Genomic DNA, 16101 nt, shown 5'->3' with positions numbered 1-16101 from the left:
AAGATAAGCTTTCCCTGAGAAAACACAGCTCACATAACACTAACTCAGCATTTACTGTTTATTTATACATTCCAGATAGAAATATTCTCAGCTTTTTTTGTTCTAAATACAGTAACAGAACAGAACAGAACTGAGAAAATAACAGCACCCACCTGGGGGACAGACAGCAATCAGAATTCCTGAATAATGCCATCAAATCTTCAGACAAAAAGGAATGTATGCTTAATATTGACACTGCAGAAACGGTACTACTGTATTACTCATACCCACTTTCTCTGTAGGACAGTTGCTCTGCTTTTTACTTGAGTTATATTGTGATAAAGTACCCATATGTGCACTACAGGACAATTTCTACATTTTTATCTGAGTTAAAGTGTGATAGAGTACTCATAATGTCACTATAATACAGTTTCTGCTGTTTTCATTGAGTTAGATTGTGATAGAGTACTCATTCTTTCCTTGTAGTACAGAATTTTGCTATTTTATTTTATTTAGATTGTAATACAGTACCCATGCTGTGACTATAGCTGATATTCTCCTCTTTTAATTGAGTTGAATTATGATACAATACTCATAACTTCCCTAAATACTCATAAATTGTGATACAGTACCAATAACTTTACTATAGTACAGTTTCTGCTGTTTTATTTGAGCTCCCCAAGTTCATTTTCATAAAGTTTTAAGAGTTCAGAAATCAATATTTGGTGGAATAACCCTGCTTTTTAATCACAGTTTTCATGCATCTTGGCATCATGTTCTCCTCCACCAGTCTTACACACTGCTTTTGGATAACTTTATGCTGCTTTACTCCTGGTGCAAAAATTCAAGCAGTTCAGCTTGGTTTGATGGTTTGTGATCATCCATCTTCCTCTTAATTATATTCCAGAGGTTTTCAAATTTGGTAAAATCATCTACACTTACTTCTAAGGGTGCACTAGGTAGGGAGCTAGGGCTCGGTTTGGGACACAGCCAGGTTCTCCAGCAGCCTGTGGGCAGCAGCAGCAGCAGCCCTGCCCCCCTGCTCAGTGTAACGGAGCTCTGGGTGGGTCCCTGTATATAAAAACTACAGATCTGCTCCCCTGTCCTGCTAAAGCTCCTCACCTGCAGACAGACTCACCTCCAGCACCAGGACAGTCCTGATCCAGACCAGAACATCCTCACCAACATGAACAGGATCCTGCTCAGCATCTTCGCAGTGGCACTCTGCTTCTCAGTGGGTGAGTGCAGCAGATTTAATGCTGGTTTGCTGTGGTTTAATGTTGGTTAAATGTTTATTAAGTATGTTTTTCAATGTACATTTAGCATTAGAAGTGTTTTCTGCATTGCTATAACCATTCATACTGAATTACGAGGGTTTAGCTGAGCTTTAAAATGTTTTAAAAGGTTTATTTAGTGAAAATTCTAATATTTAGCCCATTTTTAGGTGTGGCTTCACCTAAATATTTGTTTTATACACTCTAATATTGCATATTATATTTTGTATATGAGTTTTAAAGAGTTTGTTTGGTCGGTTAACTCAGATTTTAGCCCATTTATAGGTGTGGCTTCACCTAAATATTTGTTTTATACAGTTTAACATCACATTGAGTTCCACATTAAAGGGTTTACATTATATATTATGTTATGTTTATGAATTTTAATGAGTTTATGTAGTGTGTGTAGTGTGTGTGTGTGTGTGCACTTAGTGTTTATCATATCTACAGGTGTGGCTCCACTTAAATATTTGTTTTATACACTTCAACATGATATTGACTCCCATTTTAGAAGAATTTGTGTTATATATTATATTATGTTTATGAGTTTTAATAAGTTTTAAAGAGTTTGTTTGGTTTGTTTTTAGGCATGGCTTCAAATAAATATTAGTTTTATACACTTCAATATCGCATTAACTACCATATTAGAAGTGTTTGTGTTATATATTATATTATATGTATACAAATTTTAATGCGTTTTTGTAGTGTGTGCTCAGATTTTAGCCCATTTGTAGGTGTGGCTCCACCCAAATATTTGTTTTATACACTTCAATATTGCATTGACTTCCTTTTTAGAACTGTTTATGTTATATATTATATTATGTTTATGAGTTTTAAGGAGGTTATGTAGTGTGTGTGCGCAGTTTTAGTACAATTGTAGGTGTGGCTCTACCTGAATATTTGTGTTATACACTTCAACATCACATAAACTCCCATTATAGAAGGGTTTGTGTTATATATTACAGTATGTTTATGAGTTTTAAAGAGTTATTTTGGTCTGCGTTCAGTTTTGAGCTCATTTGTAGGTGTGGCTCCACCTAAATATTTGTGTTATACACTTCAACATTGCATTTACTCTTATTGATCTTTATGAGTTTTAATGAGTTTTATTGAGTTTATGTAGTGTTTGTGCTCAGTTTTTATTAAAACTGTAGGTGTGTTTATTCCTAAATATTTGTGTTATACACTTCAGTGTCATATTAACTCCCATTTTAGAAGGATTTGCGTTATACATCATATTATGTTTGAGTTTTATTGAGTTTTAAATAGTTTATTTGGTCTGTGTGTTCAGTTTTCACCCCATTTGTAGGTGTGGTTCCACCTCAATATTTGTGTTATACACTTAAAGCAATTTGTCTTATACACTTTGTGTTATACACTTTGGTGTTTTAATGAGTTTTAAAGAGATTGTTTGATCTGTGTGTTCACTTTTCAGCCCATTTGTAGGTGTGGCTCCACCTAAATATTTGTGTTATACACTTCAACATGATATTGACTCCCATTTTAGAAGAATTTGCGTTATATATTATATTATGTTAATGAGTTTTAAGGAGTTTTAAAGAGTTTGTTTGGTCTGTGTGTTCAGATATTCTCAATTTTTTAGGTGTGGCTCCACCTAAATATTTGTGTTATACAATTTAACATCGCGTTATATACTATATTATTTTATGAGTTTTATTGAGTTTTATGAAGACTAGCACATGCCTCCTCCGACACATGTGAAGTTAGACTCTGCCTCTTTTTGAACTGCTGCTGATGCAGCATTACCGAGTAGCATCACAGCGCTAACGCTCGGAGGAAAGCGCAGCGACTCGGTTCTGATACATCAGCTCACAGATGCAGCCTTGTGCTGATCCACATCACCCTAGGAGTGATGAGGAGAAAGAGCGCCATCTACTGTACTCACCCAGAGAGAGCAAGACCAATTGTGCTCTCTCAGACTCTTGGGCTTCGGCAGCTGATGGCAAGCTGCATAACCAGGATTCGAACCAGTGATCTTCTGATCATAGTGGCAGCGCCTAAGACAAGTTTCAACAAATGATTGAGTTTTTTGAGTACACTATTTGTGGTCATAGTAACAACCTGACTAATATGGAGAAAACAAGCGGGATAAGGCAGTGAGGCAGAATTTAGACTTTTTTTATTTTTAATTTTAAAATCAAGATTTTAAAATAGATTATCCTGCTTTTTAGTGTTTCTAAAGAAAATTCAAACATTGCTGTGAGGATTTGATTGCCTTCAGTGACAGAAGTTCCTATCTTACACACAAGACGCGTTGCAATGCTCGTTGCTATCTTCCCCCCGCCGTTAAAAGTCTATTTTTACATTTTGTGTCCGTGCTGTTAAAAGCGTCAGAGTTTAGGAATAAATCTACACTGATGGTTTGGTGTGGTGGTCTGGAAGTGAGGTGTGTTCAGGTCAATTTCTCGTGTGTTTCTATTCTATTTCTATTTTGGTGGCGGGAAACACACAGGAGCGCCACTGACTGATTAAAACCCTGACAACAGTCAACAAGTAGCCGCCACTCCCTTAGCTTTTACATAAACAATAAACAGAATAAAGAATAATAAAATAACATTATTGTTCTCTTAAATAAGCTGCTGGTGTATCTTCACAGCGGGAACACACAGGTCAGTATCTGTCTCTGCTGAGACGCACAAAAGCGCCGCACTGTTAAGATACGAATGCGCCAAAGTCAGAGCTCACCTGGCGCTTAAAAGGAATGATGTCTGGTACACTGGTTGGTTTATTTCACGTTGTGGCCAAAATTAACCACACCCATGATTAATTAAGATAATTAATACATGCTTTTTGCTTGTTTATTTTTTGCACCCTAACCATTACAAAGGCACACAGACACGCCCTGAATTTAGCTGCACGATACGCAATTGAACGGTGCGCTATAGATCACTAAAATAGGTCCAATATCTCAATGCTGGCATTAGGATGGAGCCAATTGGTGCACGTTTGCAACAAAAATATATATTTATATACATATTTTATTGTTTCTTTTGCCAATTCTTCTCTTCTACAGGGACCAGACAAGCTGCTTTTTTTGCGCAGTTGCACATCTGTAGTTGCGGATTAAAGTAGCCGAATGAACTCGTTAGAAGAAGTGTCCACAAACACTTGGGTGTGTAGAGTATATAGCTGCTGGTGTTCCGTTACTCCGCCGCTATGTGTAAACAGCAGAGGGTTTATAAGGGCTTTAGTGAGTCACGCCTGTGTTACTCATCGGCTTTAATGAAAATCCTTCAGAACCACACAGTCCCAGCCTCGCCCTCTTCAAACACACTGTCATTATATCTATTTTACTTAATTACAATCCAGTCAGACCTGTTTCCATCTAACAGTTCCCAACATAACTGTTCAAAACACCACCTTTACCTTCAGCTTCACTCTGACGGAGTTTACCAGTCAAAAAGAATAGTTGGCAGTTGCTGTAGTGTTGCTAGGTGGTTGCTGTGATGTTGGTAGATGATTGCTGTGGTGTTGCTAGGTGGTTGCTATGGTGTTGCTAAGTGGTTGGTAATAAAAACACCAGTTTTACGAAAACCGAGACACGCATTGCTCCAAAAAGCATTTTTAAAAACGCCAAAAGAATAATAATAAAAATATTGCTTTAGTGTTGGTAGGCCGTTGCTGTGGTGTTGCTAGGTGGTTGCTATGGTGTTGCTAAGTGGTTGCTAATAAAACCACCAGTTTTACGAAAACCGCGACACGCATTGCTCCAAAACGCATTTTAAAAAACGGCAATAGAATAATAATAAAAATATTGCTTTAGTGTTGGTAGGCCGTTGCTGTGGTGTTGCTAGGTGGTTGCTGTGGTGTTGCTAGGTGGTCGCTGTAGTGTTGCTAAGCGCCGGCTGTGGTGTTGGTAGAAAGTTGCTATGGTGTTTGTAGACGATTGCTGTGGTATTGCTAGGTGGTCACTGTGGTGTTGCCAGGTGGTTGCTATGGTGTTGCTAAGTGGTTGCTAATAAAAACACCAGTTTTACCAAAACCGCGACACGCATTGCACCAAAAAGCATTTTAAAAAACGGCAATAAAATAATAATAAAAAGATTTCTTTAGTGTTGGTAAGCCGTTGCTGTGGTGTTGCTAGGTGGTGGCTATGGTGTTGCTAAGTGGTTGCTAATAAAAACACCAGTTTTGCAAAAACCGCGACACGCATTGCACCAAAAAGCATTTAAAAAAAACGCCAATAGAATAATAATAAAAAGATTGCTTTGGTGTTGGTAGGCCGTTGCTGTGGTGTTGGTAGGTGGTTGCTATGGTGTTGCTAAGTGGTTGCTAATAAAAACACCAGTTTTACCAAAACCGCGACACGTATCGCTCCAAAAAGCATTTTAAAAAACGGCAATAGAATAATAATAAGAAATTTGCTTTAGTGTTGGTAGGCCGTTGCTGTGGTGTTGCTAGGTGGTTGCTGTGGTGTTGCTAGGTGGTCGCTGTAGTGTTGCTAGGTGCTTGCTATAGTGTTACTAAGCGGTTGCTGTGGTGTTGGTAGAAAGTTGCTATAGTGTTGCTAGGTGTTTGCTGTGGTGTTGCTAGGTGGTTGCTATGAGAAGTGGGATTTCCCGCTCTCCAGGGGAAATTCCTTAAAAATGAATAAAAATGCCAGTTTTATGAAAACCATAGCACGTATCGCTCCAAAAATCATTTTAAAATACTCAAATAGAATAAAAAGAAGAAGATTGCTTTAGTGTTGGTAAACGGTTGCTGTAGTGTCGGTAGACAGTTGCTGTGGTGTCAGTAGACAGTTGCTATGGTGTTGGTAGACGAACCCTAAAAGCTAATAAAATGCCAGTTTTATGTAAACCATACCATGTATCGCTCCAAAAAGCGTCTAAAAAACGCAAATAGAAAAAATAATAATAAGAAGATATACATAGAAATGACTCGATAATTGTGTAGATAATAAAAATTATACATTTTAGAGTGGTTAAAGCTTAAATTTGTTGGGGTGGTTTTGTTATTGCAGTAAAGAGAAAAGCAAATAAAGCAGATTGAGGGTTTTGAGGAATGACAGGCATGTGTCAGCAGACCCACCCAGATCATGCTGGAACTCGCTGTGGTTCCTCAGCTCAGAACATGCAAATGTAAAAGTTACATGTTTACTCACAGTTATATAGAGGAACCTAAAAGTAAACAACCTATTTACGTATTATTATATGTTTTTATAGTGTATTTATTCTCCTAATGTATCGTTTTATAAACCAAAAGCAATCGAGATTAATTTGTCTACAGCTATAAATTTAAAATAAGCTTTGTTTTGGTTATCCAGACTCTGGGGATTGCATGTATAAATGTATGGCATTTAGAAATGTAGAAAAAAATGTATGTATTTGTTGAAGATCATAATAAAACAAATATATAAACATTAGATTTAAAATGTATCAAACATATACAGAAATACATGCATTTGTAGTTTGTCAAGAGAGAAGATTCAATAGATTTTGTCACACTATGTTCTCTTGTTCGGAAATACTAGAAACAATCACGAACTAAAAAAAAACAGAACATGTGAAAAGAACACATATTTACAGTAAACAATGACTCATTTATTGTAAGTCATAATGCAGTTTTTCCCCTATTGTTAGGATAATTAAGCAGCAGCGACAACAGACCCGCACTTCCCCCTTTCACTGTTTATTATAACAGGAACAGAACTGACAAACGGCATGTTTAAGTTCATTTTTACGCCTTACAGTGTGTTACAGTTTCTATTCTGTGTTCCAGTGTAAATATATGTGCTGTGTGAAGCTGATTTAACACAGAGCATTGAACATGTGCTGCTGTGTTTTTAAACACAGCTTTTTTAATGGGAGCAGTGAGCACAGCACATACCACGCTAAGTGTGTAAACAGCATGGAGCAGCAGAGACAGCGATTGTTCATAGCTGTGGTAATTAACGTTATCTGGCTAATACTATATATTTAATGCATATATTAAGTGCATATCACAGTATTTTTCAAGATTCTGACGGTTTTGCAGTATATCACGGTATTTGGGGGAAAAAAATACATTATTATTATTATTTTTTTGCATGACTGGCTTTTAATTGAGGTTTGTGAGCTACTGTACTGTTAGGATTACATAAAATATATAAAAGGCTTAAATTAAGGCTTTGATTAGTATTGGGGGGTACCACTTTAAAACAAGACTACCTTTATAAAGGGTTTATAAATGGATTACAATTAGTTTATTAATGGTTACTAATTACTTAAAATGAATTTAACGCCATTAATAATCAGTTATAACATATACTTAGGAAGGGCATAAGTATAGAGGGCTGTGGGTTCACTATTTGGCAAACAACAGGTCATTGTTGCTCTTTCCACGTATGTGTTATAACTGATTATTAATGATTTTTAAGGCATTTACAACCTAATTAGTGACCATTAATTAACTAATTGTAAACCATTTATAAACCCTTTATAAAGGTAGTCTTATTTTAAAGTGGTACCGTATTGGGTTTACTTTGTCCTACAGAATATATACACAATATATGAAGAAATCAGACTTTATTATCAGAAAAACAGCTTAAGAATGTAAATACTCATTGATTACGTATTCAAAGAGATATTTCTCAAAATGTATAAGTTAGATACAAGTTTATATAAATATAAACTTACTATATGTTATTTCTATAGCCATTAGAGTTAGCATTACAGCATTTAAATCAGCTACAATTCCCTTCTTTCTAAAGTTATCAAATATATTAAAATCATCCTTCAAGCTGCAGTATTAATATATTTAACAGGGCTGTAGTTACTGCTCTATGTTACTGGGATAAAAACACTTATGGGACATTCCAGGATTTTGGTACATTTCAGGGGTGGTCACTTCTGAAACTTTGATCTTCAATTTGATCATTTTTATTCATATATTTATTAAATACAGGTAATAGACTATCAAAAAGTTTGAATCATCAAGCTCAGGTATCAAAGCAGTTTTTTTTTTAAATTAGATTATGCAATATATTGGGTAACTTACAGTAACAGGGTTGTGAGTAACAGGGATGCAAATCTAGGCTAAGTTGTGGTTTTGCCCAGGAACAGATGCTAACTGTAAAATTTAGCTATGTATACAAGATCAAGCACAAACATGGTTATATAAGTATATAAAGTAAATTTGGACTCTAATCATTATTAGTCTTACAATATGAGTAACAGGGTTGAGTTCACTGAGTGACACAACCTGGACAAACATATTTGGGAAAAAAAACTTGAAAATTGTTAGAGCACTTACTCTTGGTCTTGCCATGTGGGCAGAAAATGTCCTTGTGATGTCACTTCCTTTGTGCCAGTAGACAAATATTTTTTACTCTTTCTCTGCAGGTAAAATTCTTTATGGTAACAGGGTTGAGCGCATGTTGTGGGACACAACTTAATAGCATAAAAACTGTAACATGCAAAACAGTGTAGACCGAAGAAGTTGTTTTCATAAGTAAAGGAGATGCATATCAACAATATACAAGAGGAAGTCATTTATTTAGAGCTTATTTTAATTGTTAAATTGTTAAAAAGGAGTTGGTCACCCAATGTGGGGGACAAGAGAAAACGGCCATTTTTTGAGGTGGTCCAAAGGTATTCGGTCTTTTGAATAATCTTAATCTAAGAAGCTTATTTTTCCACCATATTTTACAGTTTGTCTTATAACAAGTACATTTTTCACAAAAAATAGTCATTTAGATATTTTGGATATGTACATTTAAAATTTAAGTGGTGGGACAGGAAATGTACCAAAATCCTGGAATGTCCCACATACAGTAGAAACAGCAGCAGGAGCTGTTGTGATTTCTCTGCAGGGCGGAGCTACACCAGCATTTGAATCTCTTCTTTGACGGTTCTGTTCTGCACGGTGCTCCACAGCGCCCTCTAGCTGTATGGCGGTATGAGAGAAACACATATCGGTTCTAGATCACCCCGCGGTATACCAAACAAACCGGTACAGTTTGGTTTCAGCCCAAAATTGTACTTTAATACACAGAACAGAGAAAGTGAAAGCAGTAACTGATCCCCACTCCAGCCTATTTGGGCATTATCTGAGCTACATTTGTTTCATGTTATGTTTCTGCTCAAAGGACTCCTTTCATAAAGGATATCTGATATGAAAAGACCTGAAGCACAATGTAACAATAGACCATAGACCTGTTTACACCCTGCAGAACAGACACTGTAATTACTGTGCAGATCTGAGGGCTGCAGGATCCTGTCTGGGTTCACTTTTAATTCACTATTATACAGTAATTATCAGAGTACCGTGCGCTTTGTGTCGCAGCATAGTCGTTTAAATTTCATACAAACACATTATATATTATTATATGCACGCTTTACACTGAATATAAGGATTATTACACATTAACCTTCACTTTAAGTTTAATGATCCTTTAAATTGGTTAAGATAACACCATTTAAAATTATTCCAAAAATGATCTTGAAGATGCTTTTCTTGTTCAATTGTTAGTATTTTTATTAAAATACTACGTAATTTAGACATGTCTAAATTGCAGTCTAGGATTGCAGTAAATTAAAACGTGCATCCAAAGTTTTGACCGCTGTCAATTTGAAGCAGAACAAGAATATGAACCCCATGATCAACTCAACAACTCAACAACTGTACAACTCTACAACTATATAACTCTTAAACTCTACAACTCTATATATCAATTACTCTACAACTCTACAACTGTATAACTCTACAACTAGATAACTTAACAACCCTATAACTTAACAACTCTACGACTAAACAACTCTACAAGTCTATAACTTAACAACCCAACAACTTTACAACTCTATAACTCAACAACTTACATAAAAACAACTCAACAACTCTACAAATATATGACTCAGTAACTGTACAACTCAACAACTCTATACCTCAACAAATATATAACTCAACAACTCTACAAGTCAACAACTCTACAACTACGTAACTCAACAACTCTATACATTAACAGCTCTACAGCTCAACAATTTACATATAAATAACTCAATAACAGTACAACTCAACAACTCTATAACTCAACAAATATATAACTCAACAACTCTACAAGTCAACAACTCTACAACTATGTAACTCAACAACTATATAACTCTACAACTCTATAACTCAACAACTCTATAACCCAAGAATTCTACAACTCAAGAGCTCTAAAACTCAACAACTCTCCACCTAAACAACTCTATAACTCTACAACTCTATTACCCAAAAATTCTACAACTTAACAACTCTCCAACTCTTTAACTCAACAACTTTATAACTCTGGGTTAACCAGGTTCATTTTTACCAAAATTGTCCATCCAGTAATTGTCATTGCTGTGAGAGGATGAACACATGCATGACAGAGAAATAAAAAGTACAACTCTACAACTCTATACCTCAACAACTCTAAAACTCAACAACTCTATGATTCAACAACACTACAAGTCAACAACTTTATAACTCAACATCTGTACAACTCTACAACCCTATAACTTGACAACTTAAAAACTCTACAACTCAACAACTCTAAAACTCTATAACTCTCCAACTCAACATCTCTCCACCTAAACAACTCTATAACTCAACAACTCTGTAACTCACCCAGGTTAATTATCGCCTAAATTGTCCACCCAGTAATCGTCATTGCTGAGACAGGGTGGAAAATAAAAGTCTTAAAAATATGACCTGTTGTCAACAGAAATTCTTTTTAATGAATTTAATGAAGTATTCTGATTATGACCCGTAACTCTTTATTCACAGTATTCACAGGCAGTGGAGGAAAGGTTTGTGTCTTTGTTTGGTTTTTAATTGTTCGCCCTTTACAGTAAAGGACTAGCGCTGCACTGTAAACACGCACACACAGCTATCAGCCAGCGCCAGCGGCCCGTACATAAAGTACGTGCTGTTTTAACCAAAGCAGCCCAACGCAAATATTTACATAGCTTCATTTGGGCGACACAGGCAAGGGCACACGATAACACAGTGAGAAGTTCATACTGTATGTAGGAGTTAATAACGGAGAGCGAGAGTCTCGTGATCTTTTGAAGGAGACACTAAGGGTTTGCTGAGTGTGTTGATCTTTCCTGAGCTCCTGAAAGCCCTGTGATAAGACGAGAACCCGGTCCGAACTTTCGTCAGACTGAGATGTTGATTTAAGATAATCCTGAGCTACTAGAATATAAAAAAATAAAATAAAATAACGGACTGTTCCCTGAAGAAAGTTATTATGATTAATAATCCTATAATAACAGCTTCAACAAGTATACTTGTGGCAACAATTGTTACCTCAGACAATCACTTGAGAATGTCCACACCTATACAGTATATACGTATGTATACGTTATGAGGTGTTATCTTGTGAGGTGTCGTTTTGAACACTGGCCAACATCATAGAAGGTTAATATTACCACCAACAGTAGACAGTAGAGCAGTAGTGTAGGTGGTAATGATTGTGACCGGCAGCTTCTGGCTCTAGTTGTCCATGCGTACCTATACATTATTATATAAAGGATCACCTTTCAGGTTCCTAGAGTTTTTACTGAACTGGAAAGAAATCTGCTTTTAGCTGGAATTCACTACAGGAAACTCTAAAAATCCACATTCAGACAGTTTGCCCCTGTTTTAGTTTAGTTTTTCTTTTTTATTTGCATTTATTTAATTCATTATGTCATTTTATTTATCTAATCTAATTTTCTGTTTTACCTTTTAGATTTTTTGTTTATTTTATTTATTAATTTATTGTATTCCCTGTTTTATCTTTGGCTTTTAACCTTTTTGTTTGATTTATTTCGTCCTTTTATTAATTCTATCTTCTGTTCTACCTTTTTATTTTATTTCCATCACTTACTTTCTATATAATCTTGGTGTTATTTTAGCTACTTTTAAATTTTTTTGTCCTTTATTTCTTTGCTTTACACTTTAGCCTGTCCACTTATCCTTTTGTTCTGAATTATTTTATCACATCTTAATTAACTTTAACATTCAGAAAATGTTCTACTAATGCAAATATCTCAGCTGGGGCTGTACATGTTGAATTTAATTTTTATTAAATTTAAACTTAAAATCTTTAAAAAAAAAAAGGGAATTTAAACATACAACATTACATTACATTTAAAATCTAAATTAATAATCTCTATTTTCTCAGAAGATGTACTTAAAATCTAAAGTTATTATGTATTTCCTATTAAAATAAATACTTAAATAAATTATCTAATTTGTAAAACATTTAATAATTTAACTTAATATTTAAAATTAATTATCTGTTTTTTTTTATTTAAGCTTAAATCCTTAGGCAATAATTTTACTTTTTTTTTAATTGAACTTAATATTTAAAGCGATTATCTGTTTTGGTTAAATTTAATTAAAACAATTTTATATTTAAAAATATATATTTTTTTTATTTTTATAAATTATATTTTTATATTTTATATAGTTATTTATTAGTTTATTAGTTATTATTTTCTAATCTTAATTATTTTTCTCCATTCTCTCAGAAGATGAACTTTAAATCTGAAGTAATTGTCTATTTTCTATTGAAATAAATATTTAAAGAAATGATCTAATTTTTTAAACTTAAAATCTAAAGATTTTTTTTCAGCAGTTGAACTTCTGTTTTGTTTCTGTTTTGTTTTTTTGTTTTTTGTTTTTTTTTTTAGATATTGAGCTTAATATTAGTAATTATTTGTTTTTGTTCAATTTTAAGCAAATTAAAGTGGTTATTTTAATAAATTTTCTCTATTTTATCAGAAGATGAGCTTAAAATCTATGGTAATTGTTTATTTTATTTTATTGTTTATTATATTTAAATAAATTATCTATTTATGGAATTATGAAAAGTTTAAAAATATGGAAAAATTACCCTTAAAACAGTTCAGTTTTCAGTTTTTTTTTAGTCCACTCCGCCCAGAGAGAAGGTCAAGACTGCTTTTACATGCTCTTAAAACCAGTTTAAATGTTGAGACTGAAACTCAGAACTTTAAAGGTTATTAAGAATGTTTCAGGCACAATAACAGGGGCGGCCAATCAGAACGCATCATGTTTAGATAATAATCACACATATGTAATAAGTGAGGTATTAATGGACTGGGTAAAGTTAATGACGTCTGAGGTTGAGAGGAAGAAGCTCTGTGAGGAAGAGGAAGAGCAGAACTCAGAGAGGAACCGAGAGACAGAAACAGGAACTAATTATCTGATCATTAAAAACAGATATCAAAACAACCATCACGACATCAGAAGCAGAAAATATTAACTCATTATTTACAGGGACGGAGAAAAGAGGAAGTGGAAGTGAAATTAATACCAGACAGAAGTTCTCAGACTTAACCCCTAAACACCAGCACTCGAGTTAACCCAGCTCTGAGAGTGAGGAGCGTTTACATCAACCGTTATACCTGCGTCTGTAACTCAGTGTCCAAATTAATGGGTTTCTTTTTAATTATCAGTTTATATGTAAAGTAATTACTTTGTTAAATTGTAACTAACTAAATTTGTAATTTAGTAAACTGAGTAATGAATTGCCTGAAACTTAAATTAATTATTTATTTATATATATGTATATATAAATACAAATGTGAAGAATATGGGAGCTGCCCAACTAGGCAGCATTTTCAGGCAGCATAGGCGCGCTCCCGAGAAAAGGACTGTCCCATTTGGAAGGTAGCATGTGCTGCCTACCTGGGCAGCTGCCTTATTTTACCCCGATTCTGAAGGCAGCGCGAGATGTATCCTTCACGGCGAAGGCAATCCCATGATGCATTTCACCAGCTCAGAGTTCCAGCGCTCAGATTTAAAAACATGGCGGACGGAGCCGGCACTGCCACGGAGTTTCTGTACAAATGTAAGTAATTCCCTCCTGTATTTCCACTCACCGCTGCGTGGGTTTATCAAACTAGCATATTTTAGACTGTTTTAAGTTGTTTTCCATTGTTGTTTTCGCCTGTACTTCATTTAATGTAAGACCTGACCGGCGGAAGCTACCGTTAGCTTATCGCGCTAATTTACCGGGTAAGCTAACACGCATCTAGCCGACTTACAGAGTACCAAATGCGGCTGCAGCGCTGAGGAAACCCCCGCTAGGAAACAAAGACACCCTGGCCGTCCAGTGTAAAAAGTTTTAACTGTTTTAAGTCACTGTTACGTATAACTAAGTGATTTACTGTGTAAATAGTGTAAACGTGTAGAATAACCTGTAATTCAGTGATTTAATGCGTAAACAGTTTAATTGTTAGAGGGAATAACTAGATTTACCTGTAACTGAGTGATTAACTGTGTAAATAGTGGAATTATGAGCGTGTTCTCCATAAACCGCTGTTACTAATTCAGATTTATTTTTTCCACAGGGATGAACGTGGGCCGGGGAAGGTGAACGCTGGTCAGACCGGCTGGAGGCAGCGTTAGCTCCCTTTATGAATATATATTTTTTTCTTTGAATGTAATAAAGTTTTCTCTCTTAACATTATTATTTTTGCTTGCTGTGTTTTTATTGTCACTATGCTTATTGTAGTATCACATCTCAACTAGTGGGTATGGGTAAATAAATAAATAAAACGTTTATGAATCATGTGTTTTATGCAACTAAAAGGTAAAGATAAATTAGCTGACTGTGTATGAATGTACTATTGTGTGAAACGTAGCTTAGTTTGATAATTTAGCTCTGATGGCTCATACGAAATATTTATTATATTATGGTTTCATTACTCATGCATTTCTATGAAGCATCTAATCAAAAATAAATTAAATACATAAATAAAACTGACCATACTCTGAGAATTAAGTGAGAAAAAGTGTATAATTAAAGTAAATCATGAATATTTAAATATCTGTAATATTTGGATGAGTAAAAGAGAAATAGCTGCCGCTGCATTGAGATTTATCCCGAGGTAAGTGATCATTAACTTTAGTTATTTATAAACAGCTCACGGGCACAGCGCGCTAGACGTGATGACGTATGCTGACTCCAGAGCGTGTCCCGAACGCGCTGCCTTATAAGATCCCTTATGGGTGAAAATGCTGCCGAACGAGGGAGCTGCCTTTGAAGGCAATGACTACCTAGGCAGCTCCCTTCAGATTGGACCGCAGCTTATATATCTTTTATCTATCTATATTAACCTACACTTAAAATATAAAGTAATGATCTGTTTTTCTTCCATTTAAACTGAAAATCTAAATCATTGATACATTGAATCTGATCATTTGATACATTTAACTTACTATTTTGAAAAATTATCTGTTTTTGTTCAATTTAAACTTAAAATCTAAAGCAATTTTATATTTTCCAAAACAAATCAATGTATAAGCTGAATCAATCATTTTATTAAAATTAAAATGATTTATTTTCTATTGAAATTATTATTTAAAAAAATATATGCAATTTGTTAAACCTTTTCCAGCCATCGAACCTATCTGAATATCTTAACTGAATTACCGTTTTTTGTTTAATTCAAAGCAATTTTATATTATTCAAAAATGTGAATTTAAAAGCGGAATTGATCATTTTCTCAGAAGATGAACCTAAAACCTAAATTAATTCTATATTCTAATTTTTAAATCTATTTTCTATTGAAATGCAATTAGAAATTATCTGTGTTAAAATAATTAAAATTAAATTAAAAAATTAAATCAAATTAAAAAAGTTATTTTTCAGAAATTATCTGTTTTTTGTTTAATTAAACTTCACATTTTCCAGCAGGACTTGGCACACTGCCCACACTGCAAAAAGTACCAATTGGTCTTAGTTATATAATATTCAAATTTTCTGAGACACTGATATTTGGAGGGTTTTTTTTAATTGGCTGTAAGCCACAATCATTAACAATAAAAGAGATAAAATCTTAAAATAGATCACTCTGTGTTTAATACA

General features: G+C 34.4%; 1 protein-coding gene and 1 long non-coding RNA gene across 2 annotated transcripts in view; both read left to right on the top strand.

The window, feature by feature from the left end:
* The first annotated feature begins 1063 nt into the window (after nt 1-1063).
* The window catches only part of spaca4l (sperm acrosome associated 4 like), a 31110-nt gene continuing 16072 nt past the window's right edge, over nt 1064-16101 (top strand). The window contains exon 1 of the mRNA XM_007239721.4: nt 1064-1217. Within this exon, the coding sequence (XP_007239783.2) occupies nt 1166-1217 (52 nt within the window). The 5' untranslated portion in view covers nt 1064-1165. The remainder of the gene's footprint in view (nt 1218-16101) is intronic.
* On the top strand, nt 13900-14700 carry LOC125799195 (uncharacterized). The gene is made up of 2 exons (XR_007438023.1): nt 13900-14079; nt 14582-14700. It is a non-coding gene; the product is annotated as an uncharacterized LOC125799195 (long non-coding RNA).

The sequence above is a fragment of the Astyanax mexicanus genome, chromosome 2 (assembly GCF_023375975.1).
Source record: "Astyanax mexicanus isolate ESR-SI-001 chromosome 2, AstMex3_surface, whole genome shotgun sequence".
NCBI classification, from domain to species: Eukaryota; Metazoa; Chordata; class Actinopteri; order Characiformes; family Acestrorhamphidae; genus Astyanax; species Astyanax mexicanus.
Note: the sequence above shows the minus strand (reverse complement) of the source record. Positions and strands in the feature narration are given on the sequence as shown.